The 13,791-nt window shown below is 44.9% G+C and overlaps 1 protein-coding gene across 2 annotated transcripts; it reads left to right on the top strand.

Moving 5' to 3' along the window:
• The first annotated feature begins 3,739 nt into the window (after nucleotides 1–3,739).
• On the top strand, nucleotides 3,740–13,642 carry LOC309346151 (uncharacterized protein). Of its 2 annotated transcripts, none has more exons than XM_081869879.1 (11): nucleotides 3,740–3,804; nucleotides 5,032–5,055; nucleotides 5,860–5,916; nucleotides 6,495–6,518; nucleotides 7,082–7,129; nucleotides 9,158–9,205; nucleotides 9,988–10,020; nucleotides 11,275–11,352; nucleotides 12,094–12,123; nucleotides 12,429–12,455; nucleotides 13,619–13,642. In XM_081869879.1, exons 1-10 carry the CDS (start codon nucleotides 3,797–3,799, stop codon nucleotides 12,451–12,453), a joined length of 375 nt encoding a protein of 124 aa, XP_081726005.1. In that variant the 5' UTR covers nucleotides 3,740–3,796; the 3' UTR covers nucleotides 12,454–12,455; nucleotides 13,619–13,642. The 2 variants fall into 2 exon arrangements, with proteins under 2 accessions (XP_081726005.1, XP_081726004.1); XM_081869878.1 differs by having other exon boundaries at nucleotides 11,272–11,352.
• Nucleotides 13,643–13,791: the final 149 nt, after the last annotated feature.

Below are 13,791 nucleotides of genomic sequence, written 5' to 3'. Positions count from 1 at the left end.
AGCTAAGAGTCCCCTTAACTCCAGAAGTTTGCAGACACCCTTTGGATTCAACGGCATTAGGTCTCTCATTTTGCGACTTTTGAGGTATAATAGCAGTCTCTTCCATCTCCCACTGCCCTTGAGTTTGCTTTAAATCAGTTTCCTGGGTCAATTGTTGTAAGGTTTCACTCTCTTCTTCTCCTGTCAATCCATACTTTCTAGCTACAGCAGACCTGGCATCCAGTTTCTCATCTACCAAGTTCATACCTTCCTGCAGCTTCTGCAGCATAGCATCCACTTTAAGAAGGGCAGCAAGAAAAACTTCCTTCCTGCTCATTTTTAGTCAAGGTCAGATATCTGGTCTCACGCTGATTTCCACGGCTGTTATGTCTCTTTGTGAGCTGCAACAAAGAAACTAACAAACTCCCTCTAGAGGGCAAAACTTCTGTTAACCTCCATTTTTAAAATGTATCAAACAAAGGAGAATTTACTTTCAATTTTCCAATACTTTGTTTCCTTGCAACAAGCACAAGCAGAAAGCGACATTAAAGTCTATTTGTTTCTCTTTTATTTCTATCTGTCCAAGTCCGTTTCCTTCAAAGAATCTGTCCTGACGTCCCGTCCCCAGGTTAGGGGCAATGGAAATTTATTCCTTTACTTTCTATCTGCAGGATTAGATAGTCAGAGTTCTATTACCCCCTTTCCTCCTGCCGACAAGGGGGTTTTAATGGTCGTAAGTGCTGGAAATTTCAATCTTTGAATCAAATTCAAGGCTAATTAGTTTGTACGATCTTTGCTTCAGTCTGTTTACAAAAACGGGAGGCAGACTTCCTTTTTATACCTTCCCGCTTCGTATCTAATTCAAAAGATTTTTTTTCCTAATCCAATCCTCCGTTTTTACTCACGGGTACTTGTTTAGAGTCCAAATGTCATCAAGAAAAAGCCGGCGCTCTCCGTTGATGGCTATGCGGCTTCCCTCCGTGAAAGTAGCAGTCGGTTCGATTGCACCATGCTGCTCACCCCAGTTCACTCCGGAGCCCCCCAAAAGGGTTTCCTGGCGAGTAGGAGAGGCGCTCTCGGTGCTCCGCCGAACCCCACGTCCCCAGGCTCCTCCGCCTGGGGTTTCTAGCGGGTCCCCACCTTCGCCGCAGTGGGAAGACCCAATTTTCACGGAGCCCGTTCCTCCAGTCGGAGGGACTCCGCCATTCGACGATGGCGCCAATCCGGAAGTCCCCGTTGTGCCAGAAGTGATTTAGTCATGCTGGCCACATGACCCGGATAGCTGTCTGCAGACAAACGCCGGCTCCCTCACCCTGAAAGCGAGATGAGCACCCAACCCCAGTCACCTTTGACTGGATTTAACTGTCTAGGGGTCCTTTAACTTTTTTAACTTTGTAGCAATGCAGGAATATGCAGCTGTCTCATATGGGGATCAAACCTGCAACTGATCTTTTTGTGTGGCAGCACCTTATTCATACTATGATAATCACAGAATCATAGAGTTGGATGGGACCAAAAGGATCAACAAGACCAAACCCCTGCAATGTAGGAGGTTTTGCCCAATGTGGGGCTCAAACCTACGAACCTGAGATTAAAAGCCTCATGCTCTACCAAAACAATACAAGACATCCTTTGAAACTCACTCTTCTTTGAATAAACTCATGTGGAGCGTGGAATCTCAGCCAGCTTGGATTAATCTCAAATTTCTTGGTAGAGAACCAAATTTCTAACAGAAATTATTTTCTGTTGTTTGTTTGTTTGTTTACCTGTATGTGCATCTGTTTTCTCATAAATGTATTTATTTTAAATTAATAAAGATATATTTTTTAAAAAAGAAAAGAAGAACCAAATTTCTGTTAGTTATGTATGCAGTTGGTTTTCCTTCTTTTTCCTTTGTCTTCAGACTGCCAGTCTTTGTGCAATAGGGATTCCAGGGCATACCGGAAAGTTACTTTTGCACAATTAAAGTGCATTACAGCACTCTGTTACCCTAGCACAATAAATCCACTTCAAAACAAAACAAAAACCCTGTTATTTTATGGTAAGGAAAGCGAGAAGTGTGAACTAAACAAAGGATTTGCAGGAAGATGTATAAACTCCACACAAGCAAATTATCGTAGTATCGCCCCACAAACAAATGAGAATGAATGCTCAAGGAAGAACAGACATAACAGGGGCGGCATATCCTGTTTCAGCACTTGAGATGGAACAGGAAGTGCCATCCTACCCTGCCGCCATCGCACTTCCTGTGCCACCACCTCCACCGCTGTTGAAGTGGTGTCGGCACTGGTGCCGATTTCCAGTGAGATCTCACAAAATCTCATGAGACCCTGCCAAACTCTCATGAGATATTGTGGAGTGCATGAGATCTCACAAGCAGTGGCGTAGCGTGGGGGGTGCAGGGGGGGCCGGCCGCACCGGGCGCAACATCTGGGGTTAGGGCAAATCCACGGGTTAGGGGGCGCAAATCCACGGGTTAGGGGGCGCAAATCCACGGGTTAGGGGGCGCAAATTACTTGCCTTGCCCCGGGTGCTGACAACCCACGCTACGCCACTGCTCACAAGATCTTGGTGAGATCTTGCTGGAAATCAGTGTGGCTTTTCTGTGAGTGGTAGAGGAGGCAGGGTGTGTTGTGCCTTGGGGGTCCTGCTTTGGGGGGCTTTCAATGCCCATAGCAGCTGCTTCACCCCATTTCATGGGTGGGCCAGCCCTGTGACATAGTGTAAGCTTTGTGCAAGTTTCCATACAGAATTCAAAGTGCTGGTTATGACCTATAAAGCCCTATATGGCTTTGGCCCAGGCTGCTGAAACGAATGCTAAATTCTGAGTGCAATGTCAATAATAAAGGGTTTCCAATAACCCTTAAAGTTTCTGTCTGGGGTTTTCAGTAAACTAACAACTTCACCAAACTAAGTCGTTTATCTTGCTAATCATAAGCTTGGTCGAGTTTGCAGTTTTTATGTCACTGCAAGTATTAGGTAAGGTAAAAGTAAACGACCCCTGGATGGTTAAGTCCAGTCAAAGGCGACTAAGGGGGGCAGCACCCACCTCGCTTCAGGCCAGGGGAGCCAGTGTTTGTCCACAGACAGCTTTCTGGGTCACGTGGCCAACATGACTAAGCCACTTCTGGTGCAATGGAACACTGTGACAGAAACCAGAGTGCATGGAAACACTGTTTTCCTTCCTGCCACAGTGGTACCTATTTATCTACTTGCACTGATATGCTTTTGAACTGCTAGATTGGTAGGAGCTGGGACAGAACAATGGCAGCTCACCCCCTCTCAGGGATTTGAACCACTGACCTTCTGACTGGAAGCCCAAGAGGCTCTGTGGTTTACCCCACAATGCCACCTGCATCCCTTTTGCAGGTATTAACTATGCTATGGTTAAAATGCATTAAACGTGGTCTTGAAAACCAACAAAACATATCTGTCCCACATAATGAAGTCAAAATATTAAGGGATCCAAATGTGGTTGTTGAAGAGATATTAACATTCCATTACAGAGGCGTTGAAGAGTCCACGTAGCAGTTGGCTCTGGAAGCAGAGTTTCCTTTCCGCAAGAGTGTCCCTGAGATGAATCAGTTCCTCTGACCTTTCCTTCCAGATAAGGTAATTTGGTGACACTCTCAATGGGCGCTTTCAGTTTGGGCAGTGTGGCTTGTGGTGATGGGTCAATAAATAGCAGCTTCCGAGCCACAGTTCACACCTTTGAACGATTTCGCACCCGGGACGGAAGCCTGATCCCGGGCTAAAATGAAGCTCCCGGTTGTAGCTGCGGTTCTTTTAATCTCTGCACTTTGTGCAAGAGAAACGGATGCACAGGTGAGATGGAAACGGATTTCTAGGAGAAATGCAGCATCAGCCTTTAATTGGATCTAGTGGGGGGAGGTGGAGTGGGGGACCTAAACCAATGTGAATCAAAAGTGTCATGTTATTTATTGACCAGAAGCCCCATACGCAGCATTGCTTGGGAGTTATAAGAAACAAAAATAAACATTGGAACTAGTGGTTAAAATCAGGACAGTTTTTAAAGGTTCAGTTTGCCCTCTTGATTCAAAATGTCATCTGGTCCAAACAGATGAAAAGCTGCTCCTTGATCTCAGGAACCATCATGCTAGATTTAGTTATGGTAGCTTAAGAAGTGTCCAAATACATAGCGAACAAACAGTTTGCCAAAATAATTAGTTGATACCTGTGCCTTCCTTCAGTGATGGAAGTCAAGGCACTGTTTATAAAAACCAGAGAGTTTTGAGAGGTCATTTTGCTTGTAAGAAGAAGCAGTGGGGGCCAGTGTGCTAACTCTGCACCCCCCCCCAGCAATTGCTGTGTTAGTTGACTTATCTCAGTTTCTCATTTCCCTTTAGCTCAGTTCTCCAAGTAGATTGCATTAAAGAAAAAGTAGTTCTGAAAATTCATCAGCATTTCGTTACGAATTTCTCCTAAATTTTACATGTTTGCATGCAATTTCCCCTAATATACACATTTCTGCAAGGCAGTACCCCTTAATGTGATACATTCTGTATGCTATTTTCACTAATGCTCAAACTTTACCCTGGTATTGTGCATGCATGTTTGTACACATTCCCTGGCTGGTAATTTGGAAGGGTGACTGCATTTCAGTTTGCGCATTGTTTTGGAAAGGGCAGATTAGGATGGTTTGCTTTAAATACAGCCAATTTGAATTTCGTTGCCACTCCTTGCAACATGTAACTGACTGAAGTGGGGAGCTTTGGGTTAAAACCTTGTTTTCCCGTATGTTAATGTCTCCCGATTGTGGAGAGGGCTTGAATCCACACACAGTGCTTCCAGAGAACGCAACAAACCCTTTTGTACTCGGATATAAGAGAGTAACTAAGGCAGAACTCCTATGCACACTTACCAGGGCGTAAGTCCCATTGAACTCAATGGAAGTTACTTTTGACTCCGAATAGGAATGAATAGGATCGTACTGTGAATCCTGCTTGCAAAGAATGGCTTATGTCACAGAGTCTATTTCAAATTAAATTCATGGAAACTAACAGCATCGTTTCAATTGTTTTGTTATTGCAGTGGAATCCTGGTTTTGGTGCCTCCGTAAGTACGACACATTTTGTCTATCTGCTTTTGTTATGCTTTCTCTCAAAAAGGATGCTATGCGAGTAGGATCTGCAACAAAACACCCTCACTTCTTTAACAGGACCAGTCCTGTTCTGGGCTAGAATTAGTCATCTTCTTCCAGGGTCCTACTTGATCAGACCTAAGACCCATCTAGTCCAGCATTCTGTTCTCACAGTGGCCGATCAGATGCCTTTGAGAAGCTCCAAAGCAGTGCATGAGTAAAACAGCAACTCTCCACACTTGTGATGCCCAACAACTGAAGGCAGTACACAGCCCTTGTGGCTAGTAGTCACGGAAGCCTTGGCCCTCCACGAATTTGTCTAACTCCCCTTTTAAAGCCATCCAAGCTTCCAGCTAGCACTAAATCCTGTGCTAGCAAATTCCATGCTTCAACTATGCTGGGGAGAAGAGTGGGCTGGAAGTGTTGCACTCATGCCCCGCTTATGGGTTTTCATGAAAAATGAAATTCATTTTATATTTTTATTTTAAAAGAAGGCATTCCGCCTCTTCTCACTCTGGGCTGGGATGGTCAACTTACAGGATCCTATCAAAAGCACTGGACCTGCCTAAGCTTTTATTTTCCTCCTGGCTTTTCCTGGAATGATCAGTTTTTGTGCAAATAAATTTCCACGTGGAGGCAGCCAAGGGCTATAGATAGGGATGGAATTTCCTGCAAATCTCAACAGCAAGCTTACCCACACTGATTTTGGGTTTTGTTGTGAGGATGTGAGATGGGCAACAAAAAGGACTGAACCACCCTTCTCTCTTGATCTTTTACAGGTTAGTTATCCGGGCCCAAATGTACCTCCCCCACCTCCGCCTCAGCCTCCTCCTCCAGTAAGTATGAGAAAGTTTTCTTCGGGTTATTGTGACTCTGTGCTATGGGGTATTAAGCTACATAGCTCAATATATCAATTGGTAGTACCTTATTCAGGGGAGGGTGTTTATCAGAGGGTGCAGCTGGAGCAAGGTCTGAGGTGGTCTCTGTCTTCATTCTGTTCTCTCAGGTTGCTTATACACCATGCATATAAAGCAAATCAAAATCTCATACAACCCCCAAATCTTGGGAATTGAAGTATGTTCTGGGTTCTGGGAATTGTAGCTCTGTGGAGGGTAAATTACAGTTTCCAGAGTTCTTGAGTGGTGTTGGGGATGTACGTTTATGCAGCCTTAATTTTGTAATGTTGAGGATGCACGTTTATGCAAAAAAATTTTTTGAATAATATTTGAACAGGGAGGGCATTTTGAGACAGGGAGCCACCACTGAAAAGGCTCTCTCTCTCTCTCTCTCTCTCTCTCTCTCTCTCTCTCTCTCTCTCTCTCGTCTTCACTTGGTGGTTCTGCTTGGCATCACTGTAATTTCATTGTGAAGATGTGAGTGTGACAAATAAGCTATGCATCTCAATCTTTTTCAGGGTCCTTACGACGGCCAAAATTCGGTAAGTATGAGAAACGCTTCCTTGGACGCTTCAGAGTATGGGGTATCAGACAATTTCACTCAATTTATACACCTTCTGATAGCTACTGAAAAGGTTTTCTCTCTGACCTCCAGCCACCACACTGCAGATGGAGGGGGAATCTGGAGAACGACCATTTCCAAGGTTGATTTGATTCCCCACCTCGTTCCCAATCTTTACTCCCCTCTTGTTCCTGATGTAGATCTTTATTTCTCCCTTGCTTGTGATGTCGATCTTCACCCACCCCTTCTTCCCTGGCAGGGCAGATGGGCCATTTTGTGGTTTGGCTCTGGTGGCAAAATGTCTTGGGCCGACCCTGGCTCCAGAGCACACTTCATGCTGAATTATAGCTGTTTGTGGCTTCCTGCCATTGCATGGATGCGCCAGTACTGACAGTGGCTGGCCCCAGTTTTTTAAGGACCTGGACTTGGCTCGTCAATACGTGCTGTGGTTCTGCTTGGTTTCATTGTGCTTCTGTAGTGGTGGTGTCTGGTGGGCAAGAAACAGAACGGAACAACTTGCTTACGTATCTTGGTCTTTTTCAGGCCTATCTCGGTGTCCGAGCCCAACCTTGGCAGCCTCAACCTGCCTCAGTAAGTATGAGAAACTCTTCTTTGGAAGATTCTAGTTTCATTGATATGGGGCGTTAGACTATGCGGCTTGGTTTAGATATCACTTAGTAGTACATGGCTCAGAAACTGAGCATTGAGAAATCAGCTGGAGCGGACTCTGAGGCAGCCTTCACTTGTATCCCTCTCTTCGCTCTTTTAGTTCTTCAGAGTTTTTGGTAATAATGGTAATGAAGGCACCAGGAGGGCTTCCCTGAAGAAGGCAGGGAGTCACCATCAAAAAGGTTCTCTCTCTGGTCTCCACCCACCACACTTCAGATGGAGGGGTTGTACGGAGAAATGCCTAAGGTGACAATCTCAGTTGATACAAGAGATGGCAGGCAAGCAGGTATTTGGGTTAGCGCTTTTAAGGATAAGAGAAGCACTTTGAATTAAGCTTGGAAACTCATTTTAAATGGAGCGGAACTATGTAAGGATGCTTAAAACAGAGTTCACAGAACTTTTTCCGTGTGAGGGCCATATTCCCTGTTCATCAGCCCTTTGAGGACCGCATGCCAGTGGTGGGCATGGCCAAAACGAAAACCACACAGGTGCTCCAGGTTTCCCTGCTTATTTGGTTTATTTATAATGTATCCAAGGCACTGATACCCCCAGCTTTAAGTCAAAAAGAGTGACGTGCAGAAATAAATCTCCTTCAAAGGCAATCCTTGCCCCCAGACTCACAATCTAAAAAGACATGGCAATCTAAAGACAATCTAAAAAGACCAGAGATTTACAGAAGATTGGAAGAAGTAGATGAATTATTTGAAGAGCAACTGTAATCCACAAATTACGCTAGTAGGACTACAAGAAGTTTTGTAAGGAGAAATATACGAAGTGTTACAAAGTAGAAAAAGATAGAGATATTGGTTATGAGTTTGAAATGTAACAGGGAAAATAAGAAATGCATACTAAGAGATTAGATTGGAAAATTTTCAGACAGGACTGATGGAAGTAAAAAAAAATTGAATAAGATGTAAAAGTATGTTTAATTACTGTTGAAAATGATATGTTAAAAAACCAATAACATTTATATATAAAAAAATAAAAAATAAAAAGACATGGCACATGAGGAAAGAGGACTGGGGAGGGATGAGGGAAAAGCAAGCTCAAGCACAAGTTCTTCAAGTTACAGTTCCTATGGTTCTGCCCATGATGTTATCTTAGATGCACCAGTAAAGACAGATGTCACATTTCCTCCGTATAGTGTTGTTTCATTTATTTAACAACCAGAGGATGGTTATAATGTTTATTTAAACACGGCCCTGTTCTGTGCTAGCTGCCTCATGCATAACTCACACATGCAGTCTGCCTCTAGCTGAGCAACAGCCTCCTGCATAAACTGCACGGCAGGCTTTCATTTGAAATATAATAAACCTCTTAAAGGACTAAAACCACACTCCCTAGGCGCAGAGTCTATCTGTCTAGAAGAGCACCAATTCCTCTCCAAGGTCCATAACAAGAAGACCCTGGGAAGAGCCTGCTGGATCAGGCCCCTCTACTCCAGCATCCTGTTCTCACCAGATGCCTGTGGGAAACCTACAAGCAGGAGCTGAGCTCAAGAGCCCTCTCCCCCCCATGGGAAACCTACAAGCAGGAGCTGAGCTCAAGAGCCCTCTCCCCCCCCCCCCATAGTTTCCAGCAACTGGTATTCAGGAGCAGTTTATGGAGATGTGTGTCAGGCCAGAACTGTGCGTCTTGATCTTTTCCAGAATTATGGCGGTGGCCCAAAGGGTTGCCATCTTGTGGTTTGGCTCAGGTGGCGAAATGTCTTGGGCCGACCCTGGCTCCAGAGCACACTTCATGCTGAATTATAGCTGTTTGCGACTCCCTGTCATTGCATGGATGTGCCAGTACTGACAGTGGCTGGCCCCAGTTTTTTAAGGACCTGGACTTGGCTCGTCAATACTTGCTGTGGTTCTGCTTGGTTTCCATTGTGCTTCTGTAGTGGTGACGTCTGGTGGGCAAGAGACAGGACTGAGCAACTTGCTTACGTATCTTGGTCTTTTTCAGGCCTATCTCGGTGGCCAAGTCCAACCTTGGCAGCCTCAACCTCCCCCAGTAAGTATGAGAAACTCTTCTAAGTTCTTTCATATGGGCCATCAGATTATGTGGCCCAGTTTAGTAGTTCATGCTGGTCAGGAAGTGCAGCTGCAGCAGACTTGCGAGGTGGTCTCCCCCTCTCTTTGCTATCAGTTCTCAAATGTCACCTGTGTGGTATTAATAACGGTGCCAGGGGAGCCTCCCTTTTAAAATGTGTCAGGGAGGGGAGATTATTGGGTTGTTCTTGTTTCTATTTTGATTATGTGTTTTGTGTTCTTATATTGTGATTTTATGTTGAGAACTGCCCTGAGACTTGCAAGCATAGGGTGGCATCCAAATTTAATAAATAAATAAATAAATAAATAAACAAATAATGGCATTCCAAGGTGAGGAGCTGCCACTGAAGTCTCCAGTAACAGTATTGGATCCAGGTTTACTCTAAGTCCACAAGACTGTTCTTCCAAGGGAGTACAAGCCTACAAGGCCTCCATCTTCTCAGGATTCAACTTCACCCTATTGTTTGTCATCTAGCCCAAAACTAAACCCAGGACACCAGTCCAGGGTTTGACCTGTGGACCCTGAAACCCGCCCCCCCATGGGAATATTTGGCCCTCTGTGGTGATAAGTTCCTCACCCCACCATATTTATTTATTTTTATTTCACAATGTTTATAGGACTCTTTTGATTGACGTAAAACCTCTAGGCAGCTTGCAAACCTTAGGGAAGGCGTGTCCATATATTCAGTTCTGATTGCTGTGGGAGAAAGCAGGATCAGTGAATTTATCTTTTGATTTTCGTAGCAGGTGGGCTTGTACGTTGGCTCCCCTGGCCCGGTGAGTATGACCACTTCTTTGGCCTCCTTGTGTAATATCCCCATTTTAACTTATTTCAGCTGGGTGGATACACTCACGAGCTCTTGCTCAATTTTCTTGGAAGTTGGAGCTTTCTGACTGGCATTAACAATTTCCCCCTTTCCCCCCAAGTCCAGAAGAATCTGCTTGAGAATCTATTCCTTGTGCAGGAATGAAATTTGTGCAGCGGGAATCGGTGTGCTCTGGGCTGAGCTGATGCCTCCTTAGAAACGCATAGATTAGTGAAAACACGACACAAAATACGTTCTGTTAAGCAAAATTGTATGCAAACGTGTACATTCGGAGCACTAAAATACTGATTCATTTCCACGAGGACTTTTTTGAAAATTGCAAGTGTTCAGTACCGAAGTTTCAAAAAATGACAAGCTGATATTGACAGATTTGCCTATCCCGAACTACAAATCCTCCCTAACGGGAATAGGGGCTGGGTTATTTATTTACCATCCAAAACATTTATACCCTGCTTTTCCTGACCAGATTAACTCAAAAGCTGGGCTTGTTGGAACAGGGATGGGGCAAGGGAAATGTGTTGGCAATGTCAGGGGACGTTTGGGTTGGCTGTGGTCAACGGCAAAGCCAGGCGTCTCCCAGCCTTGCTGCCTTGCCTCGTCTCACCCCATCCAACAAGCCACTGCCTTTACCGCACCACTCACAAGCCACTTCTGCATGCTGGCTTGGGCTGATGGGCGTTGGAGTCAAACAACATCCGGAGGTCGCAGGTTCCCCATCCCCACTGGGCCCTCTTTGCTGTAATAGTTTGGTAATAAACCAATCTCTTTGGAGAATCTGCAGTCACCCAAGTGTTGCCCACTGTAAACCCCCTCATCCCTGGCCATTGGCCATCCTGAATGGGGCTGCCAGAAGTGAGAGGCCAACAAAATTGGGAGGACCACAGCTTCCCTATCCTTGGCACAGGTGGAAGCACACCTGTCCACCAATGATTGAGTGTCATGGGACACCTGCAAGAACTTGGGTTTCTGTGAACAGGCTTCTTTTTAATTCAAAAAGGGAAAGAGTATAAATTACAATTAAAGGAAGGAAGATGCGTTTCTCTCATCCATCCAAACACGTTTTATACATATGTGTGTGTGTGTGTAGATACACAAACACCCCATCACTGATATTTTAAAAGCTGGGAAGAGGAGGTGCCATTTGTTTTTTAAAAAGAAGTTTGTGGAAACAAAACCAACAGTTCTTTCTTTCTTTCTGTAGCAGGGCTCTGGCTACGCTGGCAGTCCAGGGGCTCGTCCTTACCCTCCTCCTCCTCCTCCCCAAAATGGCTACCCAGGCTCGGTGAGTATGAGAAGTCTTTTTCTGTCTTCCCTATCTTTTCATAGAAACCATGTGAGCCGTCTGACCCTAGTCCTACTGATTTCCATGTCATCCTTCTGTCCAAACAAGTGCTGCCTAGGACCCCAGCCCAAATCTTTGGGCAAGGGTCAATTATATAGGCTCACCAGTGATCCACTGGGTTGCCAGGCCAGAAGTCTCCCAGACCCTGAGACTTGAGGCCCGAAACCTGAAACCTAGGGGTGGTGAAATATTGCTTGAGGGATTCCATGTCAACTACAACTCCTAAACAGATCTACCTGAAACCAACAAGCATGTTTAACACTGAGGTCCAGCACCGAGGGCCTTCTGGCAGTTCCCTCACTGCGAGAAGCCAAGTTACAGGGAACCAGGCAGAGGGCCTTCTCGGTAGTGGCGCCCTCCCTGTGGAACGCCCTCCCACCAGATGTCAAAGAGAACAACTACCAGACTTTTAGAAGACAAGTGAAGGCAGCCCTGTTTAGGGAAGCTTTTAATGTTCGATGTATTACAGTATTTTAATATGTTTTTGGAAGCCACCCAGAGTGGCTGGGGAAGCCCAGCTAGATGGGCGGTGTATAAATAATAAATTATTATTATTATAATATGCATAGGGATTGCTTCCAAGAATAAGACTGTGTTTAAGGTTCAGGGCACCTAAGCAGTTTCATTTCTGATGGGGAAACAAACAAGACCAGATGACATTTTGTATTTGTATTTTTCTAGGATGACGGTGGACAGAGTGTTGACGCATGGGTAAAATAACCTTTATTTACATGAAGTTGTGAATTCTCCTTGTGCCGGGTCTCACGGATGTTTAGGTCTGTGCACCAGGCGCAGCTGAGTCCTGAACCAATTCAAGGGGAACTGGGAGTTGCTTGAGTTGGGCTGAGATAGGCCTGGATGACTGTGGACCTGTCTGGGTAGTTCAAAGCAATCTGGGGTTGTCAGGGGGAAGGGCATCAAGTGGGAAGCAGATGCAAGCATTAGGCAGGGAACTGGCTGGATTTTCCTGGGAGAAGGTAGCCTCTTTGAATAACCACTGTCTCTTTCCTTCCTAGTGGGAAGAGCTCATCAACAGTGTAGAAGTAAGTATTGAGAAGGGTCTTCTTTCTCTGGCTTTTTCATACAATCTCAGTGCTGCGAAAGAGGTTAGCTAAACAAAGAGAAGTGAAGTTGGCTATTAGGTTAGATTGTGTGTTTATTTGAGCCACTCCCATCTAGCAGGTAGCATGCCAATACTTGTATCAAGATTACCTGGGTCCAAATCTCAGCTAGGAAATTCCCTGTCTGACCTCTTGAGCAGCCGGGTCTACCTCACAGGGTTGACATGATGATTAATAGGGAGGATTAGTTAGCCTGTCCTGAGCTTTTTGAAGGAAGGCAGGATGAAATGGAACCACCTTCTTCTTCTTCTTCTTCTTCTTCTTCTTCTTCTTCTTCTTCTTCTATCACTCATAGCCGAGTAAGATTGTCTTCCATAAACATGGTTTTAAAAGTGAGTCCGTAAGTGACTGTGGAGGCCAATCCTGGATCTACAGGTCCTTCCACAGTAAGGATACAGTGGTACCTCAGGTTACATACTCTTCAGGTTACATACTCTTCAGGTTACAGACTCCGCCAACCCAGAAATAGTGCTTCAGGTTAAGAACTTTGCTTCAGGATGAGAACAGAAATTGTGCTCCGGCAGCGCAGTGGCAGCAAGAGGCCCCATTAGCTAAAGTGGTGCTTCAGGTTAAGAACAGTTTCAGGTTAAGAACGGACCTCCAGAACGAATTAAGTACTTAACCTGAGGTACCACTGTATAGGTTTCCGGATGGGAGTTGATCATGGTGAAGGTTGCCAAGCGTGCCTTCCTCTTAGCACATTTCTCCCTTTCGTCCTGTGTTCAAGCATCTTCAAAACTCATTACACCTTTGGTAAAGGCTGTTCTCCAACTGGAGCGCTCACAGGCCAGTGTTTCCCAGTTGAAATGGAATATAAGTGAATGGAAACCATCCCTTTTTAGTACTGCTGTTCAGGATTCCCTGGAGCTGTTATTTACATAAGAAAAGACCATGGGCTTCAAGTGAATTTGTGCAATTAGTATTTTGTCCAGTGTCTGGCCAAGGCCCTTAGAGTCCACAAGCAATTCTTTCTGGGGGTATGTGTGTATGAGCCTGAGCGTCTCATTTCTCTTGTGAAGCCAACAGGAACAAATGATGAATTTTTACATGACTACTACTACTACTAATACTGCTATCATTTGTAGAACGAGTTTGGCGGCAAAAGACAAGTGAGTATAAATCTCATTTCTCCAATTGTGAAAGCTGTAACTTGGGGAGGAAAAATTGCTCATATAAGTAAAATGTCTTAAGACTTTATCGGGCTGGTAAAGGACTAAACATTAAATGAAAAATAATGGAATGGGAATCTTGATGTGGC

This window comes from Podarcis erhardii (assembly GCF_964252035.2).
Source record: "Podarcis erhardii genome assembly, chromosome: 7".
Taxonomy (NCBI): Eukaryota; Metazoa; Chordata; class Lepidosauria; order Squamata; family Lacertidae; genus Podarcis; species Podarcis erhardii.
Note: the sequence above shows the minus strand (reverse complement) of the source record. Positions and strands in the feature narration are given on the sequence as shown.